We start from the raw sequence: 24,506 nt of genomic DNA on the forward strand, positions 1-24,506 counted from the left end.
AGCATGCTCCCACAAAAAGGGAATCCCCCCCCCCCCGTCACCCAGACCCTCACCACAGATGCATCAGACTATGCTTTGGGTGCTCACCAGGCCGGCAGGTGCTTGCAGTGCCAATGGAGCCCACAGCAAACCCCTCTGCACATCAATCAAAAAGAGATGATGGCTGTGCAGCACGCCTTGATAGCTTTCAAGCCTCTTCTCTCTCCAGGGGCTCTCCTGATCAAAACAGACAACACCACTGTGATGTGGTACATCAACAAGCAGGGAGGGACTCACTCCTACCCTTTATGGAAGCTGGCCATGACCCTTTGGCACACAGCCACTGCCATGCAACTTCACCTCTTAGCAAAATTCCTACCAGGCTTTCTCTACTCTCTGGCAGACTAAGCAGAAATCTTCTGGACCCACACAAGTGGGAACTCAACAGAGGTACCCTCACCCTAATAACTCAGAAATGGGGAACCCCGAAAGTTGACCTCTTTGCCTCCCACACCAACCATCAGCTCAGCAAATTCTGCACCAGGGAGCATGACTGCATGGCTTGGAAAGTGGATGCCCTGTCCTTCCTCTGGGTAAGTCTGTACCTTTCCTCCCCTACCTCTCATACCTAGGGTACTGCTCAAAATAATGGAGGAAAAACCAAGGACCATTCTTATAGCTTCAGACTGGCCCGGCAGCACTGGTACTCACTGCTGCGCAGCCTGTCCCCGCTAACTTTATGGCATCTTCCTCAGATCCCAAACCTCATGACCCAGAGGGAAGGGGAATTTATGCATTCCTAATTGCAGACACTCAGTTTGGCAGCTTGGCTTGTTCTCTAACCCCGAACCAATCTGCCAACCTCAGTAAACAGGTTCTGGATGTTTTCCTTGAGGCCAGACGTCTTGGCACGAGAAAGTCTTATACTAATGAATGGAAAATGTTCTGCACCTGTATCCAGGCTAAGGGAACGAAAAATGGCACAACCCTCCCTCCCTCGCTCATATCCTGGATTACGTAGCTAGCCTACTGCACAGTGTCCTTTCTTTAACGTTCTATCACTTCAGCCAGAAGAGTCTCTGAGCTGCAAGCACTCATGGCTGTGGAACTCTTCATCATCTTCCATGCAGACAGGGTATCCCTCAGAACTAACCCGTCCTTCATGCCCATGGTGGCATCCATTGTGGCTTTCAACCAATCCATTTATTTGCCCACCTTTTTTCCTAATCCCCAGAACAAGGGGGAAAGGATTTTTCACGCTCGAGATGTGCACAGACAACTCAGATTCTTTCTAGACAGGACTAAATCTTTCAGAAAGTCTGATCAATTGCTGGTTAGCTTTGCTACAGGAGCAGACTGCAAAGCCATCTCCAAACAAACAATTTCCAAATGGATAGCACACTGCATCCATTTCTGCTACAAACAGCATGGAAAGCCTCCCCCCAAGGGAGTCAGGACTCACTCCACCAGAGCAGCCTCCACTTCTGCAGCTTTCCTCAGAGGAGTCCTCACCAGGGGCATCCTTGAGGCTGCCACCTGGACATCTGTTCACACTTTTACCAAGCATTACCACCTGCCCCTCTTCTCCAAATCCAGAGCAGGATTTGCCTCTGCAGTCTTGCAAGGCATCCTAGCCAGCCCCTAGCTTCTTTTGCTGCCACCACCCATTTTCTGGCTTCGGGAATCTATCCAAATGTGATGACTGCAACAGTGAAACACGAAGAACATGGTACAGTTATGTACACTTACCATAAATGTAGATGTTCTAGTGTATTCACTGTTGCAGTCCTGGATGTCCTTCAAGAATGCAACTGCAGTCATAACATGTGGGTTGTCCTGCCTCAGGCAGCCCTCGGTCGGCCGGATTCCAAAGTCTGGGTCCGGCGCTGATGTCGCATTTCTCTCCGTCAGAGCGGCTGGAGTATATAAGCATCAGCCGACGCCATTTTCTTCAGTCTTTCTTGCCGCGCGGTGCCCGAAGCAGAAGCAGTTCGCAAGTGCCGGTTGGTCAGCTCCTGTATTCTACGATACCGAAGTCATCAAAAAAGCTAAGTACCCCATTGGGGACCTTTTCTTGCCTCAGCCGATGTCAGAAATTACTGAAAAAGTTAACAATCGTCTTTTTTGTGGTAAACAAATACCTCATAAGGATTTCCACTCTTACTGCCTCCCTTGCCTGGGCCCAGACCACGACGTCTCTGCCTGTGTAGCCTGTGCTCGCTTCAACAAGCGCACTCTCAGGCACCGGGCGGAGTTCGCTGAAGATTTTTTCGGCGATAAATTTGCTTATACCATGCCGTCGGATCTTCCGACATCGCAAACTCTCAAAAACCGAAAAGACCGGGACCGACATCCTCGGCCCGCGTCTATCACCGACTCCACGCCAAAACCTAGCGCGAGTGCTCCGGTTCCCTCTGAGAAGGTCTCTCCACCGCTCCGAACCGAAGACACCGCATTACCGACGACTCCGATTCCAGACATTACTCCGATGCCAGTTATAGATTTTCCTCCGGATACCGAAACAGAGGAAATGCCCGAGACCATTGCTGTAGACAAGGTCACTCCTGCACGTGGAGCTGCCAGGCCTCCTATGGCCATGTCTATTAAGGCCTACACTAGGGCTAAGGCAGCCAGCAAAACAAAGCATATTACTTCTAAATCCTTACCTCAGCCGACTCCGGAGACACAAATTATGTCCATGGCTTTTGATTTAATTTCCATGATTAGAGGTTCACAGGCCCATCCTGAGAGAGCATCACAGCCTCCTCCTCCTCATAAAAGGCCCCGGGTTGAACCCTCTGACCCCACTCCTTCAGATGAAGACTCTGAGGGCTCTGTCCACTCTGATAGCCAGGAAGAGCTCTTCCAGACCTATGAGGACTTGGATGCAGAAGATTCCATACCTTCGGCCTCCCCTCCTGAGGATATTTCTTTTGGGGAAGTTCTGCACACCATGAGGGAACATTTCAAGTGGCAGGGCCATGAATATTCTGATTCCAGGAAACGCCTTAGGACTTTCCTTAAGAAGCCTCAGCACAGGCCCTTAGCTATTCCTCCTGTACTTGATGTTCTGGATGATTTGTATTCTGATTCTAGTGCTACCCCTGATTCTCTCCCTCCTGCTCCAGCCAAGCCAGACAGGTATTACAGGGTCCCAGAAACTCATTCCCATTTGTTCAGGGCCCATACTGTTGATTTGGAAACTATTTCACAGGGGCCTAAAGGAGTTTCAGCCTCCACCTCAAAAAATCCTTTGCCCTCCAACAGGGAAGCAAGGTCATTAGAGAGATGGGGTAAAAAGGTTTACACATCCACTACCTTATCTATGAGAGCTTTAAATTGTCTTTCATATGTTCCAATATCAGGATTATCTCTTAGAAGATTTACAGAAAACATTAGCTTCTCCTGATCCTTTAGACAGGAAGACTTTGCAGGAAGCTGTACATAACATTCAGTAAGCAATCACTTCCTGCAGTGTGGATATGATGCACTGGAAGCTTCATGTAGGGCAGCTATGACAGGGGCAGTGATGCGTAGACATGCTTGGTTAAAAGATCAACCTCTACCAGATCATGTAAAAGCAAAACTTCTGGATGCACCTTTGGAAAAGAACAAGCTTTTTGGTGCAAATGCTAAGGATGTGTTAAAGACCATTGAAGAAAAAGCAAAATCAGTTCAAACTGTAAAGGATTTCCTCCAGGTTCAACCCCCCAGATTCAGTAGGAATTGGCCTTCAAAAAACTGGTCCTTTCCTAATCCAGAAAAGTTTCAAAGGGGTAAGAACAGACGTGGCCGAGGAAGAGGCCAATACAGAGGCCCTTACAGGGGACGTCAATGGCAGCCAGGAAAGGTAACGCAGGGGTTTCTCCTGCCCAACAACCACAATCTCAATGACTTTCCTCTACTACCGCCTACCAGGGAACAACTAGAAGCTCCCTTGGGTGGGAAATTATCTCTGTTTGCAGAAAACTGGCACAGACTGACAAAGGACAAATGGATTTTGGACATTATAGACCGAGGGTACAGGTTTCATTTTCATACCTTACCAAGAAAACAAGGCATGCCAAATCTACCACAACATCAAAGGGCAGAGGCTATCAAGCAAATCACTCTGCTAACTCGAATGAAAGCAATAGAAAGAGTTCCACAACAAGAACAAGAACAGGGGTTTTACTCAAGACTGTTCCTTGTTCCAAGAAAAGAAACTCAATGGAGACCAATACTGGACTTGTCCGCATTAAACACCTTTCTCATAGTACCAAAGTTCAAAATGCTGACTCTACAGCAACTCCTTCCCATGCTGGGCAAGGAGTCGTGGCTGATTACTCTGGACCTCAAGGAGGCATACCTGCATGTCCCTATCAGACACAGCTGCAGAAGATACCTCAGATTTCTTGCAGGGCCAGAGCATTATCAATTCTCAGCATTGCCATTTGGCTTATCTACTGCCCAGAGTGTTTACAAAATTCCTGGCTTCAGTAATTGCTCATTGCAGGCTCCAGGGTATACAAATTTACCCGTACCTGGACGACTGCCTCATACAAGCGGACGACAAATTGATGTTGACAAAAAATCTGGAATATGTCATACGATTACTTCAAGCTCTGGGATACACAGTCAACTTCCAAAAGTCAAGACTGCAGCCATCCCAGCAAATAATCTTCTTAGGAGCCAAACTAGACACAGCCTCTCAGATGGCTTACCTGACAGAAGACCAGCAAGAGAAGTTAACTCAATACTTCAAAGGCTTAGCAAAACTCACCCAGATGACTGCAAGGTGATCCCTACAGGCCCTGGGTTACATGGCATCCTGCATTCTACTGGTTCCATTAGCAAAACTACACATGAGAAAGCTTCAATGGTACCTAAAAAGCGTTTGGTCTCAGCACAGCAACAACTTGGAGACAATCATACCACTCATTCCATGCTTACAAAAGGAATTCCTATGGTGGGCCTCGGTGAGCCAGGAAAACACAGGTATGTCATTCAAAAAACCACAGATAACACAGACCATGACTACAGACGCCTCAGACCTCGGATGGGGGGCGCACATGGAAGGCAGGTGTATACAAGGACAATGGTCTCTAAAGGAAACACATCTGCATATAAACCAAAAGGAAATTCTGGCAGTAATGCATGCTATCGAGGCTTTTCAAAACCAACTCCAGCAAGGTCACTTAATGATACGGACAGACAACACCACTGTGATGTGGTACATAAACAAGCAGGGGGGGCACCCACTCTTACCCCCTTTGCAGACTGACAATGCAGCTTTGGGAGAAATCACCGAGTCTAAACATCCAGTTACAATCACAGTTTGTTCCAGGAAAAGACAATGTGTTGGCGGATAGCCTAAGCAGGAATTTCACAGATCCACACGAGTGGAGGTTACATCCGAAGGCTTTCAGACAACTCACTTCGACATGGGGCAAGCCAGAAGTGGACCTATTTGCCTCTCACCTCAATCATCTCCTACCAAAATTTTGCACAAGGACATACCATCCAAAGGCTTGGAAAATAGATGCTCTTTCATTCAACTGGAACTCCCTAGCAATCTATGCATTCCCACCTCTGCCACTGATGACCTCAGTATTACTAAAGATCAAAGCAGAGAAGCCCAAGGGAATCATAATAGCTCCGGATTGGCCAAGACAACACTAGTACCCACTACTACGGAGCATATGTCACACCAGGAGGTGGGCCCTCCCTCAGTGGCCTCTACTTTTGACTCAACACAATTTTGAAACACTGCATCCAAACCTTCAGACTCTGCAGCTAACAGCCTGGGAGATTCCATAAATAACTTCAGCTTATCTCTCTCCAAGGAAGTTCAGCGGATACTAACAGAGGCTCGAAGACCGTCCACCAGAAAGGTCTACTTAGCAAAGTGGAAAAGATTCAGCAATTGGAATACCAGCAAAGGGCATGATGCATCATTACTGAACATCCCACTTATCTTGGAATATTTGGCAGATATGTTACAGAGTGGCCTCTCATATTCTTCAATAAAGATACATGCATCTGCTATTTCAGCTAGATACAACACTGATCCTCCTGTTTTTCTCACCCCTTACTAAGACAATTCCTCAGGGGAATCAAGAACATTAAGCCACCAAGAAAGGCCCCAGTGCCAGCCTGGGACCTCAATTTTGTCTTAGAAAAACTGACTCTACCTCCTTTTGAGCCAGCAGCTTCAGTTGACTTGCAATTTCTCTCATGGAAAACAGCCTTCCTGTTGGCAATTACCTCAGCAAGAAGGGTTTGAACTACAGGCCCTAATGGCAATACCACCCTTTATTATTTTCCACAGAGACAGGGTTTCATTAAGGACCAACCCTACCTTTATGCCAAAGGTGGTATCTAGGGTTTCTCTAAATCAAGCCATTCATCTGCCTGCTTTCTTCCCCAATCCTGAGAATAAGGGGGAAAGGCTTTTGCATACCTTGGACATTCATAGACAACTTCAATACTACCTGGACAGAACCAAGGCTAGTAGGAAGTCTGAACAGCTTTTTGTAGCTTACGCCCCTGCAGTCCAAGGAAAAGCAATTTCAAAACAGACTATTTCTAAATGGATTGGACATTGCATCAGATTCTGTTATTCCTTTCATGGAAAGACTGTTCCAGCCTGTCAGACCACATTCCACCAGAGCTACAGCCACCTCTACAGCATTTTTAAGAGGGGTGCCTACAAAGGACATTCTAGAAGCTGCTACATGGAGCTCCGTGCATACATTCTCAAAACACTACAGTCTCCCCCTATATTCCAGATCCAGAGCAGGCTTTGCTTCGGCAGTCCTGCAGGGTTTGATTGCCACACCATCTCTTTCCTAGAGCATACCTCCTCCCCCAGCTAAGCTATGGTATTCTACCCACATGTTATGACTGCAGTTGCATTCTTGAAGGACATAGTACAGTTTTGTACCTACCATAAATGTAGATGTCCGATAGACATGCAACTGCAGTCGGGTTTTCCCTCCCTCCATTCCCCTCTATGCTTAGGGTCCACTCCTATCCCCCTCACTCTTAGCTGGGGATATCTGTTATGGTGTATTTGTTTTATTGCTCATGTATTTGTTTGGAATCCTGTTTTTGTCTTCCAATTTGATTACAGCCTTCCTTGGAGGGCACCTGGCATCTGGGGCAAGAAACACTGAATAAAATGGCGTCGGCTGATGCTTATATACTCCAGCCGCTCTGACGTCTGAGAGAAATGCGACATCAGCCGACGTCGGACCCAGACTTTGGAATCCGGCCGACCGAGGGCTGCCTGAGGCAGGACAAACCCACATGTTATGACTGCAGTTGCATGTCTGTCGGACATCTACATTTATGGTAGGTACAAAACTGTACTTTTCCCTCCCTCCTTCCCCCTTTCTTGTCTTTCTCCTTTTATTACTTTCTAACTTGTTCTCCTTCCCTTACAAGGGACTTATTGGTATTTATTTTCCACTGGTGGGGTTTCTTCCACTAGAACATGGACTCCTACTTGGGGGCTCCAGCCAGGTTAGGGCAAGAAAAACTGATGTAATGGTGTTGGCTGCCTTACTTTATACCACTGACGACCTGACGTCAGTCCTCAACGACAGCAACCGTCGCAGAAATACTAAGTCTCTGGTATTATGGCTAGCCGAGGGCTACCCTGGCAGGGATAACCCAAATGTGATGACTGCAACAGTGAATACACTTGAACATCTACATTTATGGTAAGTGTATACAACTGTACTTTATGAATACTGCAACAATGAAAAGAATATCTACCTTTATTATAAGATTTTATAACTTTGTTTTTGCAGTTTTTTCTTGTTTTATATGAAAATTAATTGATCTTATCTACTTTTAGAATGCTATTATGTTTGGTAAGAAGCGACACACAGATGTACAGTTTTACACTGAAGTTGGTGAAATTACTACAGACCTGGGCAAACACCAGCACATGCATGACAGAGATGACCTTTATGCAGAACAGGTAGGTGCTGACCTCTTGAGCAAATGAATTTTTTTTATTATTGACAAGAGCAAAGCCCATTCTTACAACTTCTTGTATATGTACAAGAAAAATGTTGTTCCCACACATTCTGTTTATTTAGTTTAATAGCTGTATTTGCTTATATTACATTAAAAAAATCTTAAGGTGGCCTTAGCAGGTGGAGTTTGCTATTTTGTGTTTTATCCTTTTCAAAATGTTTCTTTACCTGTTTTCACAGAAGTCTGTCTCCTTACCTGTGCCGGTACCCTTGTGCAGTCATAAGCCCACCACTCTAAGCCAAATGTCGCCTCGTTGCTGGGAAGTGCTTGTAGTGCTGTTTAAAGGAAAGTATTTCCAAAGTATATGAAGTAATTTTGCCACCTGATGTTGAGGCATATGACCATAGCCGTTCTTGTTTTTGCCTTGAACTGTAAGACAAACTTCCCTAGTCTGATCATTTCACATGTTGCAGAAATCGAAAATTGGGGTATTTCTTTCTTCTCTTCGTTGCATTGGAGTCCGAAGGAACAGGAGTGAATGTTTAAAGGGATGTTGGGACACAATTTGAGAAATTCCCAGAATGAGTACATGAGAGGAATGGATTTGGATTCCATACCTACCGGGCTGCAAGCTCTGCTTCTCTTTAAAGTCTGCTTGTGTTTTAGGAACATCACCAAATGGACATCTCTCTCTTCCTGCAAGAATGTCAACTACTGGGTCTCCATCCTCTTGGATACAGGACTTAGGAGAAGTACAGTTGAAAATATCTTCCCCTGGTGCTGCTGTTTGAAGCAAATGTTGAGATGTGACATTTAAGACCCTTTTTATCCTTGTAACCAGTCAGTATTAAGCATATGTAATGAAGTTTCCACACACGGGGCAAACAAGTAGCTGTGACTGTTTGCTGTTTCATCTGTTTGACTATGCAAGCATGCTTTCCCTTCATACCTGTGAAGACTTTTATGTCTTGCAGTCTCTATTTTGAGCTTTGTTGTCACTGGTAGAGTTTCTGCATTCACAAGCCTTTTTTTTTTTAAATAAAAACAGAATTTGCAAAGAATTGCTGAATGCAGCTCATTATAGGTCTGGTTGTCTGCCTAGTAGCTACTTGAAGGGCTGTCTGGAGCTCATTCCTACTTGGAAATGTGCATGGTAGTCCAACTTTGTCACAAAGGTGCAAATTATTCCCAAGCAGTGGTGGTTGATTTCTGTGTGTGTCCTTTATGCACAGGGAACTTAAGGTTTGAGGAGTCATCCTTGTTTTTTGACTTGGGGGGGTTAATGTTTTTCATGGTGCTCACAGTATTGTTTCTTTGCCCCCCATTGAATAACTGTTCTCCACTAGCCTAGCCTGTTGACAAGGAGCAGCAGCTGTTTGGAATTTTCAGCAATGGCTGCAGTTTTTCCTGTTGAAGTTTCTTCTTCCGGGGCCTCCAATCCCGTCTGGATTGTATGATCCATTTAAAGTAGTAGTCTTGGCATTAGCTCATGTGGGATTCTGTGGCTGAAAAGCAGGAGTCGGTTAGTTGACTGTTAGTTGGACTTAACTTATTAGTGCGAGACTTTGCAGTTACTGTTGTGGTTTGATGCCATCACATGACTCTTGACAAGCCCTGCTCCATCATGATGTGGACCTAGCCAGCCCTACTCCCAGCATTATTTGGTCATGTGTTGGCATACTGTAGGGAGACTCGGGACTTCCTTATGAGAACAAAGCATGGGGATGTTAAAAGCTTCAGAGCCCAAGTCCTGGAACTCATCCAGGTCTAAGTGGGACAGCAGCTCTTGTAAGTTTTGTGATGTCCTTCAAGGATGCATCTGCAGTCCTTACAAATGGGTTGTCCTGTCGTCAGGCAGCCCTTTGGTCGGCCGGATTCCAAAGTCTGGGTCTGGCCTCGGCTGGTGTCGCAGTTCACCCGACGTCACAGCTGCAGTTATTCGGGTATAAAGGCATCAGTCTTTCTTGCCGCGTGGCACCCGAAGCAGAAGCTGTTCGCAAGTGCCGGTCGGTCAGAACCAGAGATTACTACTACCGAATTCTTCTACTACCACCGAAGACTTCTAAAAAGCTGAGTACCCCGTTGGGGACTCTTTCTTGCCTCAGCCGATGTCAGAAAAAGTGAATAACTGTTTAACTTGTGGGAAACAAATACCTCATAAAGATTTCCACTCTTACTGCTTACCTTGTTTAGGCCCAGACCACGACGTAGCAGCTTGTCTAGCCTGTGCTTCTTTTAACCAACGGACGCTTAGACGTCGGTCGGAATTTGCTGAGGAGTTTTTCGGCTCTGATTTTGCTTACATTATGCCGTCGGATTCTCCGACTACGCAAATATCAAAAAAGCGCAAGGAAAAGGACCGACACTCGCGGTCTGCGGTTTCAGCCGAAACCGCGGTTAGGCCAACCGCGAGTGTCTCGGTTTCGGCTGAAACCGAGCAAGCGGTTCTTCCTTCAGCCGAAAACTTACCTCCTACCGAGGCCTCTTCCAACCTCGTGGAATCGGCTTCTGATTTACCTTCTGCTCTGGCAGTTTCTCAGGAATTATCTGACACTATTCCCTTGGATATCTCCACCCCTGCACGTGGAGCTGCTAGGCCACCTGCATCCATGTCCATTAAGGCTTTTGCCAGGGCTAAAGCAGCTAAAACTACTAAATCTGTGCCTGCTAGGACCCCCCTCTCACAGGCCTAGCTCTAGTTCACAAATGCTTAGTCTAGCAGAGGATCTCATTTCTTTAATCCGGGGATCCCAATCTCACACAGACAGGGCCTCTCACCCACCTCCAGAGAAGAGGCCTAGAGCAGAGCCCCCTGAACCAGTTTCTACAGATGATTCCTCTGATGATTCAGATAATACTAACCCTCCAGAGGCTTCTTTCTCCCCTTATGAAGACTCTGATGCTGAAGAGTCCATCCCTTCTGCCTCTCCGCCTGAGGAATTTTCCTTTGGGGAAACCTTGCATGCTGTGAGGGAACAATTTCAGTGGCAGGGCCAGGATTTCTCAGACTCTAGGAAGAGGCTTAGAACCTTCCTGCATTTACCACAACATAGGCCTTTAGCCATTCCTCCAGTTCTTTCTGTTGTAGATGATGCATTTAATGATGCTTGTACTGCTCCTGATTCACTTCCGGTCCCTGCTAAGCCCGATAGGGCTTATGGATAGGATTTATGCTAGACCAGTTAACCAAACAGTTGTCCTCAGATGAACCATTAGACAAAAAATCTGTTCAGGAAGTGGTACATAACATTCAGCAGGTCAGTAACCATTCCTTAAAATGCGGCTATGATGCACTGGAAGCTTCCTTCAGATCAGCCATGACTGGCACAGTTATCAGAAGGGCATGCATGGTTAAAAGAGCAGGCCTTACCAGACCATGTGAAATCCAAATTACTAGATGCTCCCATGGACAAGATCAATTTGTTTGGCTCTCCTGCACAACAGGTGCTGAAGAAGATGGAAGTGAAGGCAAAATCTGTCCAAACAGTGAAAGATTTCTTACAGGTCCAACCTCCAAGGTTTAGCAGGAATTGGCTCTCCAAGAATTGGTCCTTTCCAGACTCATCCAGAGCCCAGAGAGGCAGGAATAGGCGTTCAAGAGGCCGAAGTCAATCCAGAGGTGCCTACAGGGGATGCCAGTGGCAGGGTAACAACCAGCGAGGTGCAGCCACGGACACAGCCACCACCACTACTACAGGACAATCACAGTGACTTGACTCTAGCACCGCCTACCAGGGAACAACTAAAAGCACCCTTGGGTGGGAAGCTAGCTTTATTTTCAGTAAACTGGCATTACATCACAAGAGACAAGTGGATTTTGCAGACAATAGACCAAGGTTACAGGTTTCACTTCCATACTCTACCAGGGAAGAGAGGAATGCCAAACCTACCTCCAAATCAAAAGGCAGAAGCTCTAAAACAAATATCTCAATTATTAAAATGAGAGCTGTGGAAAAGGTACCATCTATGGAGCAAGGACAGGATTTTACTCCAGACTCTTCCTGGTACCAAGAAAAGAAAGCAAATGGAGACCTATTCTCGACCTGTCCGCTTTAAACACATTCCTCATTGTTCCAAAATTCAAAATGCTGACCCTACAGCAGCTTCTTCCCATGCTGGGCAAGGAGTCTTGGCTGGTAACTCTAGATCTCAAGGAGGCATACCTGCACGTCCCCATACGACCAAATTGCAGAAGATACCTCAGATTTCTTGCAGGATCAGAGCATTATCAATTCTCAGCATTGCCCTTTGGCTTATCTACTGCGCCCAGAGTGTTCACGAAATGCCTGGCATCAGTAATTGCTCATTGCAGGCTCCAGGGAATCCAAATCTACCCTTACCTGGACGACTGCCTCATACAAGCGGACAACAAAATCAAGTTAGCAGAAGACTTGAAAAGGGTCATTTACCTACTACAAGCCCTGGGATACACAGTCAATATAAACAAGTCAAGGCTGATACCATCCCAAAGGATAACCTTCTTGGGTGCAGAGCTGGACACATCAAAGCAAATGGCATTCCTAACAGTAGAAAAACAGGAGCAACTCCCTCTATACTTCTTGGCATTAACAAAGCAGAACCATCTAACAGCAAGAAAAGTCCTGCAAGCCTTGGGTTTCATGGCATCCTGCATAATATTGGTTCCACATGCCAGACTGCATATGAGAAAGTTACAGTGGTACCTAAGGAATTTGTGGTCTCAGCACAAGCACAGCCTAGAAACCCAAATTCCAATAATTCCATGCCTGAAGCAAGAATTCCAATGGTGGGCTCAGGCCTGTCAATCAAACAAAGGATTGCCCTTCCACAACACTCAACCAAGCCAAACCATTACCACGGACGCCTCAGACCTCTGTTAGGGGGCCCACATGCTGGACAAGTGCATACAAGGCTTATGGACTCAAGACCAGCTGCACCTACACATAAATCAAAAGGAAATGCTGGCAGTAAAACTGGCAATTCAGACATTCAGACCATTTCTTCGACAAGGTCAACTGTTGATAAGGACAGACAACACCACAGTTATGTGGTACATCAACAAACAGGGAGGCACACATTCGTACCCTCTATGCCGGATGGCAATGGATCTCTGGAATGTGGCCCTGAGTTACAACGTTCAGTTACAAGCAATTTTTGTACCAGGAAAAGAAAACATTCTAGCAGACATACTAAGCAGGAGTACCACGAATGCCCACGAATGGATGCTGCATCCGGACATCTTCAAAACCATTACAAGAAAATGGGGACTCCCTCAAATAGACTTATTTGCATCCCCACGCAATCACCAACTAAAGAAATTCTGCACAAGGACGTACCACCCACTTGCTTGGAAGGTGGACTCCCTTTCTTTCAGTTGGAAAAACCTGACAGCATATGCATTCCCACCACTTCCTTTGATGCACAAGGTGCTTCTGAAGATCAAAGAGGACCGTCCAAGGATCATCCTGATAGCTCCAGACTGGCCAAGGCAACATTGGTACCCATTACTGAGGAGCATGTCTCGGGAACAAATATGGCACCTACCCCTTGTTCCCTTGCTGTTAACACAGAACAACTACAACACCCTGCATCCAAACCTGAAAACACTGCAGCTAACTGCCTGGAACATTGCATAAGAGCAAATAACCCAAATTTATCCCAAAGGGTAAAAGACATTATCTTGGAGTCTCGCAGACCCTCAACAAGAAAAAATTATTCAGCAAAATGGAAAAGATATTCCATTTGGAGTACTGAAAAAGGAGTGAATGTGTCACTGGTAAACATAGCCAACATCCTGGAATACTTGGCAGAGCTCTTCCACAAAGGTCTGTCCTATTCTTCCATTAAGATTCATGCATCAGCCATTTCAGCAGAATACGACTTGGATCCTCCAGTCTTCTCACATCCTCTGCTCAGGCAGTTTCTGAGAGGAATTAAAAATGTAAAACCTCCTATGAAGCCACCATTGCCAGCATGGGACTTTAACTTTGTACTAGAAAAATTGACACTCCCTCCATTTGAACCAGCAGCAACAGCAGATTTACAATACTTATCATGGAAAACTGCATTCCTACTGGCAATCACTTCAGCAAGATGGGTATCTGAGCTACAGGCATTAATGGCAGTACAGCCCTTCCTGATCTTCCATCAAGATAGTGTCCATGAGAACAAATCCTACTTTTATGCCCAAGGTGGTCTCCAAAGTATCTTTGAATCAGGCTATCCACCTACCTACATTCTTCCCCAACCCACAGAACGGGAGAAAGACTGCTACATACCTTGGATGTGCATAGACAATTATGCTACTACCTGGACAGGACCAAGAGCAATAGAAAAACTGACCAGCTACTGGTGGCATATGCAACAGGAATGGAAGGAAAAGCAATTTCAAAACAGACAATCTCTAAGTGGATAGGAAATTGCATTAGATTTTGTTACTCCTACCATGGGAAGAAAACTCCAGAAAACATCAGGCCTCACTCTACAAGGGCTACAGCCACTACCACAGCTTTTCTTCGAGGAGTGGCTACCAAAGACATTTTAGAGGCTGCTACTTGGAGCTCCATGCATACATTTGCCAAGCATTATAATTTACCTTTATACTCTAGATCCCGAGCAGGTTTTGCCACTGCTGTTTTGCAAGGGATACTAACTACACCATAATTTCATTTCTCCTCCTCCCCCAGTTTGGCTATGGTATTCTACCCATTTGTAAGGACTGCAGATGCATCCTTGAAGGACGTAGTACAGTTTTGTACCTACCATAAATGTAGATGTCCGATAGGAATGCATCTGCAGTCAGGATTACCCACCCTCCTTCCCCTCTGTTGTACTCCTAGGGTATTTGCCCATCTTGTAGCTAGCTGGGGGAATCTATTATGGTGTATTTGTTTGTATATACATGTACATACATGCTTATTTTTGAATTTGCTCTCTACTATTTGGAATCATTTGCATTTATCCAAATTTAGCCTTCCTAGAGGGCACCTGGCATCTGGGGCAAGAAACACTGAGGAAAATGGCGTCGGCTGATGCCTTTATACCCGAATAACTGCAGCTGTGACGTCGGGTGAACTGCGACACCAGCCGAGGCCAGACCCAGACTTTGGAATCCGGCCGACCGAAGGGCTGCCTGACGGCAGGACAACCCATTTGTAAGGACTGCAGATGCATTCCTATCGGACATCTACATTTATGGTAGGTACAAAACTGTACTTCCTGCTTGAATTCCTGCTTATGACTGGGTTTGGAGAGAGACTATGGTCTGTCTTGAGTGCTTTTTTTGTTAACATGGAGTTTAACGTCAAGGAGATTACCCAAGCTTGGAGTTGCCTTTATTTTGTTACTGATTCTAGAGATGATCAGTGCCTGATGTCACTCTCCAACAGATGGGCGTAAGATCTTGTCTACCCATCCCAAGGCTGGTGTTTCTGTGATTGTGGTAGACCTGCACAACCTCTTATCAGGTAGCTTGAGAATAGGACAGCGGTTTTAAGTACATTTCTTGGACATGCTGTATGGAGCTTCTGACCTTCATCTCTTGCATCTCTCTCTTCAAGGTTTCCAGGGTCTCATGGGGAAGATGGAATCCTGCTGCTGTTGAGAACCCTGCTTGTAGCTGAGCCGGGTTTGCCTTGCCGTGTGTGGCTACACATCAAGATGGTCACCTTTCTTTGTATCTGTTTATAGCTGAGGCCTGGTCTGGGGTAATAGAATGATGTGTCTGCATCAGGTTTGCCTTGCCGTGTGTGGCTACACATCAAGATGGTCACCATTCTTTGTATCTGTTTATAGCTGAGGCCTGGTCTGGGGTAATAGAATGATGTGGCTGCATCAGGTTTTAAGTGCCATGTCTTGATGAAAGACCGAACTGCTTGCTGCCGAATTCTCTCTTACTGGCGAAGCATTTTTGGCAGAGGCTTCAGTCCTTGCCTAGGTGCCTTGGTTACTAGGCAGCTCCCCTAGGGGGAGCTGTCCATATCTGTGACAGTTGACTTTCCACTCATAAGAAGAGGAAGCTGTTAACAGTACAGGTTCAATGTCAGTTGTATGTAAAGTCTTAGTGCGTGTGTTTGACAATCCCATTCCCCACAGATAAGTGGCTTCCCAGGAGCCTCTTTCAAGAGCTTAGCATCCCAAACTCCAGGGGCCCTTATTGCTGCTATTGTAGCATACTCCCTGTTTAACATGATGAGGCTGTGGCTGTACCTTTTGGGGGGTGTGAGGGTTCATGCTTATCCATTCTTTTCTGCTTTGTGCTATGTAGGTGGCTGTCCTCCTTTGCCCAATGAGAAGAGATGGGGAGCACTTGATGGAATGACTTCTGTCTGTTGTAGATTCTCACATGAGCTCTGTTATCCGAATTTGTGAGTTAGGATGTGTGAACAGAGACTTCCTCGACCAACATGCAGTCTTTTCTTTGGAGTGCCTTTTATCCCAGCATGGTAGGTAAATATAAGCAGTGGGTGTTGAGGGTTATCTGCTTTTCCCTCTTAGTACTGTTTATTGGCTTCGAAGAGGAAGCTTGCTTGGGTTTGTCTTGGTTCATGGTCCTGATAAGCTGGGAAGGAGTCTTCCCTTTGAAGTCCTCTTGCCTTCTGTACTCACCGTACAGACTCTGATACAAAGGAGGCCTGTTTATGGTGCTACAGTTCTGTTTCTAGTAGATGGAAATCTTTGGCACTCCTGGGTTGGTCCCCTTCCTGTGTGGCAGGCAGGTGCGTGGTGGTCGCATATTGAGTCCATGGGATAGTTCACTTCATTGCGTTTCCTGTTGATTTTGAAACATAAGTAGATCCTCTCCTGCTTGTGGGTGTTGTGTCCCTAGTTTGTGGTTGGGGGGGGTACCTTTTCCCCAGCTATTTTGCTTCATGTGCTTTTTCAGGGACTTGCTTGAGACTTATAAGTCCCCCTGGTAACAGATTGTGCTTGGATATAGTACTGTCCCTAGTGGTTTTGGCAACCCCTTCAGGAGACTGGTCAGACTTGTTTCTTTGTGGCAGCAAGATGGAAATTGTCTATAAATATAGATAGCACAGGAGGGAAACACATTGCAGATTGAAGAAAATCCAGTTGTAACAAATGATGGTACTTTTTCTGGGTAATGGGATTTTATTCTGATCCCACTGAAAGAGATTTATCATTAGCAGCAAACCCCAATAACACACTAGTAGAAACTGCGCCGTGGCTAACCCATTACTCTGAACCACTGATGAAAGATTGGGACAAAGCCTGCGAACTGTGACACTAAGGGTTGGCATAATGGTTAAGATATTTACTTTACACACACAAGGTACACGGTTTGATAGGTTGAAAATGTCTCACAAAGCCATATAGCCTAGTGTATAACCTATGAACCTAAAGAAATCTGGAAACTAATCGCGGTCTATAACCAAAGCAAGACATAAGTTAAAGATGAACGAAATTTCTTCACTAACCAGGCCAATCTTAAAAAAAAAACACCATTTTGGAAAAATGAACTTCTTGAAACTGGGCAGAAAACCCATTCAAAACCCCCTTTGCATTTGAACCCAACAAAGATATGGCTGATAAATTCAGTAACCACTTCATATGTACCATCTTAAATCTTCCAACAGTAATCCTTGTCCAAAGCTGAGTCTCCCATCTCCCCCCCCCCCCCAAAAAAAAAACCCCAACTCAGTCTAAACTAGTTGCTTTAAAAAACACATTCAAAAACACTAACCCATGACTTTCCAAGGTGGTTGCACACAGCGATCAGCAGCTTAACTTCAGCTCTGCCATTGTGGAAAAAAGAAACCAAAAGACAAGGACCTTGGAATTAGTCACTTTTAGTAAATTCAGTTACTGGCTAGTACGTCCACTGCCTGATGCCAGCAAAGAAGAAACCGAGAGAACCTAAAGAAAATTAACTGGGAAAGGTAGAGAGAAATGACTTGCTGAAACGAGTCTTGCAGCTGGTAAGGAAAAAGCCCTTCAAGCTTCCAGCATTGTTGCACAACATGGTTTACAGTAATCTAGAGGAAAAATAAGTCCAATGTGCTCAGAGCTGATTAAAGTAAACAAAGCTCTGAAGGAATATATCAACTCGAATAAAAGACTGGAAAAAATAGAAGAAAGTTTAAACCGATATTCAGATAAAATAATAAAACTGCAAACATTTGAAGTCAAAATGAAGAAAAGGCTGGCAGAGTATGAAACTGCTCAAGAAGAGATGTCAAAATGGTAGAAATGGAGGACAGTGTGTCGTTCTTAGGTGCATTAAGAAGACGTTGAGGCTTGGGAGTTCATTTAATTAGTTTATTGTATACAGATATGTCAGGATGGATAGCAGGAACATTAAATAATCTGACTGACCACATACTTGCATGCTCTCACTCTGGCTGGCTTGGGAGTTCGTTTCATTAGTTTATTGTATGCAGATACATCAGGATGGATAGCAGGAACATTAAATAATCTGACTGGCCACATACTTGCATGCTCTCACTCTGGCTGGCTTGGGAGTTCGTTTAATTAGTTTATTGTATACAGATACGTCAGGATGGATAGCAGGAACATTAAATAATCTGACTGGCCACATACTTGCATGCTGTCACTCTGGCTGGCTTGGGAGTTCATTTAATTAGTTTATTGTATACAAATACGTCAGGATGGATAGCAGGAACATTAAATAATCTGACCACATACTTGCATGCTCTCACTCTGGCTGGCTTGGGAGTTCGTTTCATTAGTTTATTGTATACAAATACGTCAGGATGGATAGCTGGAACATTAAATTATCTGACCACGTACTTGCATGCTCTCACTCTGGCTGGCTTGGGAGTTCGTTTAATTAGTTTATTGTATACAGATACGTCAGGATGGATAGCAGGAACATTAAATAATCTGACTAACCACATACTTGCATGCTCTCACTCTGGCTGGCTTGGGAGTTCTTTTAATTAGTTTATTGTATACAAATACGTCAGGATGGATAGCAGGAACATTAAATAATCTGACTGGCCACGTACTTGCATGCTCTCACTCTGGCTGGCTTGGGAGTTCGTTTAATTAGTTTATTGTATACAGATATGTCAGGATGGATAGCAGGAACATTAAATAATCTGACTGGCCACGTACTTGCATGCTCTCACTGGCTGGCTTGGGAGTTCTTTTAATTAGTTTATTGTATACAGATACGTCAGGATGGATAGCAGGAAGCATGCTCTCACTCTGGCTGCTCAGTCAAAATGGCAGTCTTGTTTGCACGTGCTCAGTACTTTTGTGCATGTGCTGACTCACTGGAAAGCTTCTTAAAGGTACATCACACACTCTGATCTACATCCTCCCTCTTTAGTGAGCTGCCTCATGTAAAAAGTGACATTTGAATAGGCATGCAATTATACAGACACTAATAAAGAAAAACACTCCTGTCCAGGTAGCCTTGTATCTGGAACTAGGTTTCGAGATGCGACCTGATCTCGTGACATAATAGTTCAGACTGGATTTAGCAACAGGGGTGGTCACTGAGGAATGTTCAGCTTGAGGAGTCTCTGGGTTTTCTCAGGAACGGGAATTGCTGATGGAACAGTCTCTGGAACAGGAACATTGGACAAGTCCCTCTTAGAACTAGAGTCTTTGGCATAGGCAAGATGCTGAAACACTGATTTGGACACTGGTAACGAATGCTTCCAATTTTGTCTGAATTCCACTCCTGATTCCACAATATACAATCTCGGCTGTTGACACAAGCTTTTCACAACTCTGATGGGATCAAAACCTTTTGATGTCTGCATCCTCACCATCTCCCCTTTTTCCAGTGAACTGAGTGGTTTGCTGGTTTTATCTTGGACTTCTGGGATAAACGCTTTTTCAACAGTTGGGCTTTTATGGCTTTAGCACATGGAACCAATAAATTACTGCTGAGTGGTAATATGGTTCTGGTTTCTCTCGACATTGTCTCTGGGGAGGTGAACCAAGATGTTTATCACAAGGAATGTTTCTGAGATTTAACAAGTTTAGAAAAACATTGGTATTATCATGTCTGGATTTCTCTAACAGCTGTTTTGCACTTTGAACTGCACATTCAGCCAAGCTGCTTGACTGGGAGTATTCAGGACTACTCTTAATATGAAAAAAAGTCCCACTCTTCTGCAAGTCTCTTGAACTGCTGACTAGTAAACTGTGCGCCACTGTCAGAAGTAACTCTGTGGACTACCATGGACAGAAAAATGTCGCTTCAGTTTAGTCATGACAGTATTGGAAGTTAGGTTAGGAAGTAGGTCAGTCTCAAAGCAATTTGAATAGGAGTCTGCTGACATCCAAGTAATGTTGACCATGCCATTCAGAGATCTGTGGCTACTGTCGACCAAGGTAGTTCAGGAATCTGGCTTGAATGAAGTGGTTCTTTGTTGATGCGGCTTTGTACTATTGTATACTGAACAAGGTGAAAGTACTTTTTCAATCTCTCTTGACATAGAAGTCCAAAATACTAGACCTCTTGCCCTTATTTTGGTAGAATCAGTTCTTGCGTAGCCACAATGCAAGCTCTTAACATAATCTTGTTGCAAGGATTTTTGAACAGTCACCTTAGGACCTTTCATGATGACCATTGTCTGACAAAATCTCATCCTGTATGGGGAATAAGGTTGTACTTCTACTGGTAAATAATATTGCTTTGAAGGCCATCCTGGACTGATAGAGGTTTAGCATCTGGAGAATTGGATCTGAAGCTGTGCAAGTTCTGAGCTCAAGATGTGAAGAAGAAAAATTTCTCACTTCCAGGACCTCAGTCAAGTTGCTCATTGTTATGCTGTTCTGTAGTTTTCTTTGCAATTTGAGCATCATACGTTGCAGTCTAGCTGGAGCTGTATGCATAGGCTTTTCAAAATCGTGACTAGAGGCTGGTGGTCATTTTCAATCTGGTTAGGTTAGCCATAAATATAGTAATGGAACGTCAAGCATGCAAACACAATGGCCAAAAGTTTTCAGTCTGGGCATACTGAATCTCAGTCTGGGTAAGAATTCTCGATGTATAGGCTACTGGTCTACCCTCGTGAAGAATGACTGCACCAAGACCAAACTTAGACGTATCACAGGAAAGAGTAACTGGTTTGTGAACATCATAGTAGCTATGAGTTGCTGGGATGGCAATTTTCTGTTTCAGGACATCAAATACTCTCTGGTGCTGTTCTGACCATAACCAAATTACATCTTTGCATGTCAGCTATGTGAGCTGTGCTGAAAGTTGGCTTAACTCTAAAATGAACTTCTCTAGTTAGTTGACCATGCCAAGAAAACGTTGTAGGGCTTGGACATTGTCTGACGCTGGCATCTTAAGAATTGCTGTTTGCTTTGATGCTCTGAAGGTCGTAAGCCTGAAATAAGCAAGTGACCAATATAAGTAACTTCTCATACCCTGAACTTGCACTTCTGAGGATTCAGCTAAATATTCACTTCACATGCTATTTCCAGAACTTTCTTGGTTTCTGTCATGTTTGACTTCACTGTTGCCTCCTAATAAAATATAGTCTACTTTAATATTATGGATAGCCAGAAAAAATTTGCTCCATTGCACACTGACTCCACTGGCAGAAGTTATTCCGAATGGCTTTCTTAGAAATCTGTATCTTCCAAATGGCATACCAAATGTCATTAATAATAAAGACTTTTGGTCAAGCAAAATTAGCCGAAATGAGCTCATTGCATCTTGACAGAAAAAGTGGCGTTTGGCATGAGGGCAGCAACCTCTTTGTGCACTTTGGATGATGTCTTTTTAATGCTTTGTTCCGATCCCTTGGATCAGTACATATTCTGATACCATCTGAGCTTTTCTTATGCGCTACTGCCATGGAGGATACCCATTCAGTAGCTTCTTCTACTGGACAAATTACTCCTAGCTGTACCATTTTGTCTAGCTCAGTTTTGAGACTGCTCTGCATAGCTACTGGAACTGTCTCTGCTGGTCTGACAAACTGGGCTGACCTTTGGGTCCAACTTCACAGAGTTACGCAACTGGTAGTTTGCCTAGTTTGTGTGCAGAAATGTCAGCATACTCAGAAAAATAGTTTGGGTGAAATTTGAGCTGTCATGCAGGCTTACATGGTTAACTTCTTTATTAAGTAAAAGCAGTCCCATTTTCAAACACTCTGGAGGCCAGATCACGACTGCATGTGTCTCTTGACTATGAAAAATTGCAAGTCATCGCTGTTCCCAGCAGAGTAACTAGAAAGCATGGCCGGCCTTAGGCATAGGCCAACTAGGCAGCCGCCTAGGGCGCCACTGTAGCAGGGGTGCTTTTCCAGTATTTATTTGGTGTAGGTAGACCAGGTTGGGGGCACCTGGATGGTGTGGGGGACGCTGCGGAGCCCTTTTGCCTAGTGCCCTAGCTGACCTAAGGCCGCTGCTGCTAGAAAGCACTATTGAACCGTCAATTTGAATCCCTTCACCACCAGAAGCAACAAGCTTTGCGCACTGTCAAATCAAGTTTTTCTGCAGCTTTTACTGTAGCAAATGTTTCTGCTGACATAACATTGCACTTTGAGCCAGTATCTACTTAGAGCTCTGTTAATCCAAACAGTACAAACAATCTCATTCTTTGCCCATAAATCTACTGCATTGACTGTTTCACCAAGCACAGACGCACCATTAACATACAAAGTAGGGTTGCAGCTTTCTAATTCATCAAATGGCCTCTTGGAATGCAGTCTTTTTAAATAAAAGAATGTAAATGACACTGCTGACCAAAAGCTAAGCATTTTTTTCCTCTGGTTCATGATTTCCACCACAATTATGACAGCTGACTATGAAGCTAGCTGGTTTTGACTTTGCAGATTCACTCTTATGCTTGACTGAGCATGCTCTAGAATTTGCTGGAAAGACTCTGGGGTTTCCCAGAGACTGTTACAGGACCTGCAGTAGCTGCCATGTGCTTGGGCCCGTTTCTTTTAACCACATGCTGCATACGATCAACATGAGTTTTAGTCACTGTGCCTTCCACTGCTATTCTCATTTGTAAGCATACTTGTGTGCTTTTCTTTAAGCTCTTATATCTGACAAATCTCAATAGCCTTATTCAGTGTTAAATCACTGTCTCAAAGCATTGTCGTTATTAATACCACACGCAACCCTGTCCTTTGCAAACTCATCTCTCAGATCACCAGATCTGCACGTTTTAGCCTTATTTCTCAAGTCAGTTGTATGTGCTGCAAAAACCCTTGTGTGAAATAAGTACCTTTACATTGTAATATTCGTTTGGGGGTTACACATTTCTCTAAATTTACGATGTTCTTTGTGTTTCACTGTTGCAGTCATTACATTTGGGTAATATGCTGGCAGGTTGCCCTCAGTCGGCCTGAATATCAAAGTCTTGGGTACTGCGTCAGTTGCTGTCTCCTCTTCCATGATGTCAGGTCATCAGGGGTATAAAACATGCAGCAGACGCCATTTTCTTTAGTCTTCTTGCCGCGTGGTGCCCGAAGCAGAAGCATTTCGCAAGTGCTGGTTGGCCGACTACTGAAATATTCGCGTTTGAGTTTCAGAACCAAAGTCTTCAACTAAAGCTAAGTACCCCATTGGGGAAACTTTTTCTTGCTCCTTACCGATGTCAGTAAAAGTTGTTAATTGCATTACTTGTGGGAAGCAAATACCTCATAAGGATTTTCATTCATACTGTATTCCTTGCCTAGGCCCAGATCATAACGTGCCTTGCTGTCGGTTTTGTGCTAGATTTTAACAATGCACTATTAAGCGTCTATATCTTTATTTCAGAATATTTTGGAAACAGATTTAAATACCCTGAAATGTCGTTGGATAGCAATCCGACTACCGGAGTTGACAAAAAACGCAAAGAAAAGGACAGAGACAGACCGTCTAGGTCCAAAACTGACGAAGCTTCTCCTAAGCCAGTCGCCGGTACTCAGTGAGGTGCTTTTGCAGCCCCTGATACCCACTACTTTTGAGTCGCAGGCCTCTGCCGAGACCCATGTGGAGTCCGGCATGCCACGAGATTGAGTATTGTACCCGCGGATTTGTCTCACTCAGATGGGTCCTGAGCCGCTGAGCAGGCACCGGCTTCTGAGGGTGTTTTCAGGCCTCAACATTTCTATATAAAACCAATGCCAGCTTCAGAAGCCAAGACAAAAGCAACTTCTAAGGCTAAAAAACTGACGCATGAGCCTCTATGCCAAAAAAACAGATGATCAAAATGGCTGAGGACTTAATTACCTTGATCAGGGGTTCCCAACCCCCCCCCCCCCCTGCTAAGAGGCGTAGGCAAGACACTGATTAGGAATCTTCAGATCAGGTTTCTATTTCTTCTGATACCTCTTCTGATCAGGAATTTTCTATACCACCCTATGAGGATTCAAATGCAGAGGAATCCATCCCATCTGCATCTCCTCCTGAAGATTATTCTTTTGGAGAAACCTTGCATACTTTAAGGGAACATTTTCATTGGGAGAGTCTAGATTTCTCAGAATCCAGAAAGAGGCTTAGAGATTTCCTTCTTCCTCAACATAGGCCTTTGGCTATACCTCCTGTATTAGACATTGTTTGTGTTTTCGGAATCAAGCATGGCTCCTGATTCCCTACCTCTGGCTCCTAGTAAGCCAGGGGAAAAAAAA

General features: G+C 44.6%; 1 protein-coding gene across 1 annotated transcript in view; it reads left to right on the forward strand.

The window, feature by feature from the left end:
• Positions 1 to 24,506, forward strand: part of SUPT16H (SPT16 homolog, facilitates chromatin remodeling subunit) — a 3,088,153-nt gene that overhangs the window by 2,240,858 nt on the left and 822,789 nt on the right. The window contains exon 18 of the mRNA XM_044058195.1: positions 7,823 to 7,948. Within this exon, the coding sequence (XP_043914130.1) occupies positions 7,823 to 7,948 (126 nt within the window). The remainder of the gene's footprint in view (positions 1 to 7,822; positions 7,949 to 24,506) is intronic.

This window comes from Protopterus annectens, chromosome 16.part0 (genome assembly GCF_019279795.1).
Source record: "Protopterus annectens isolate FY-2018-M chromosome 16.part0, PAN1.0, whole genome shotgun sequence".
NCBI lineage: Eukaryota > Metazoa > Chordata > Ceratodontiformes > Protopteridae > Protopterus > Protopterus annectens.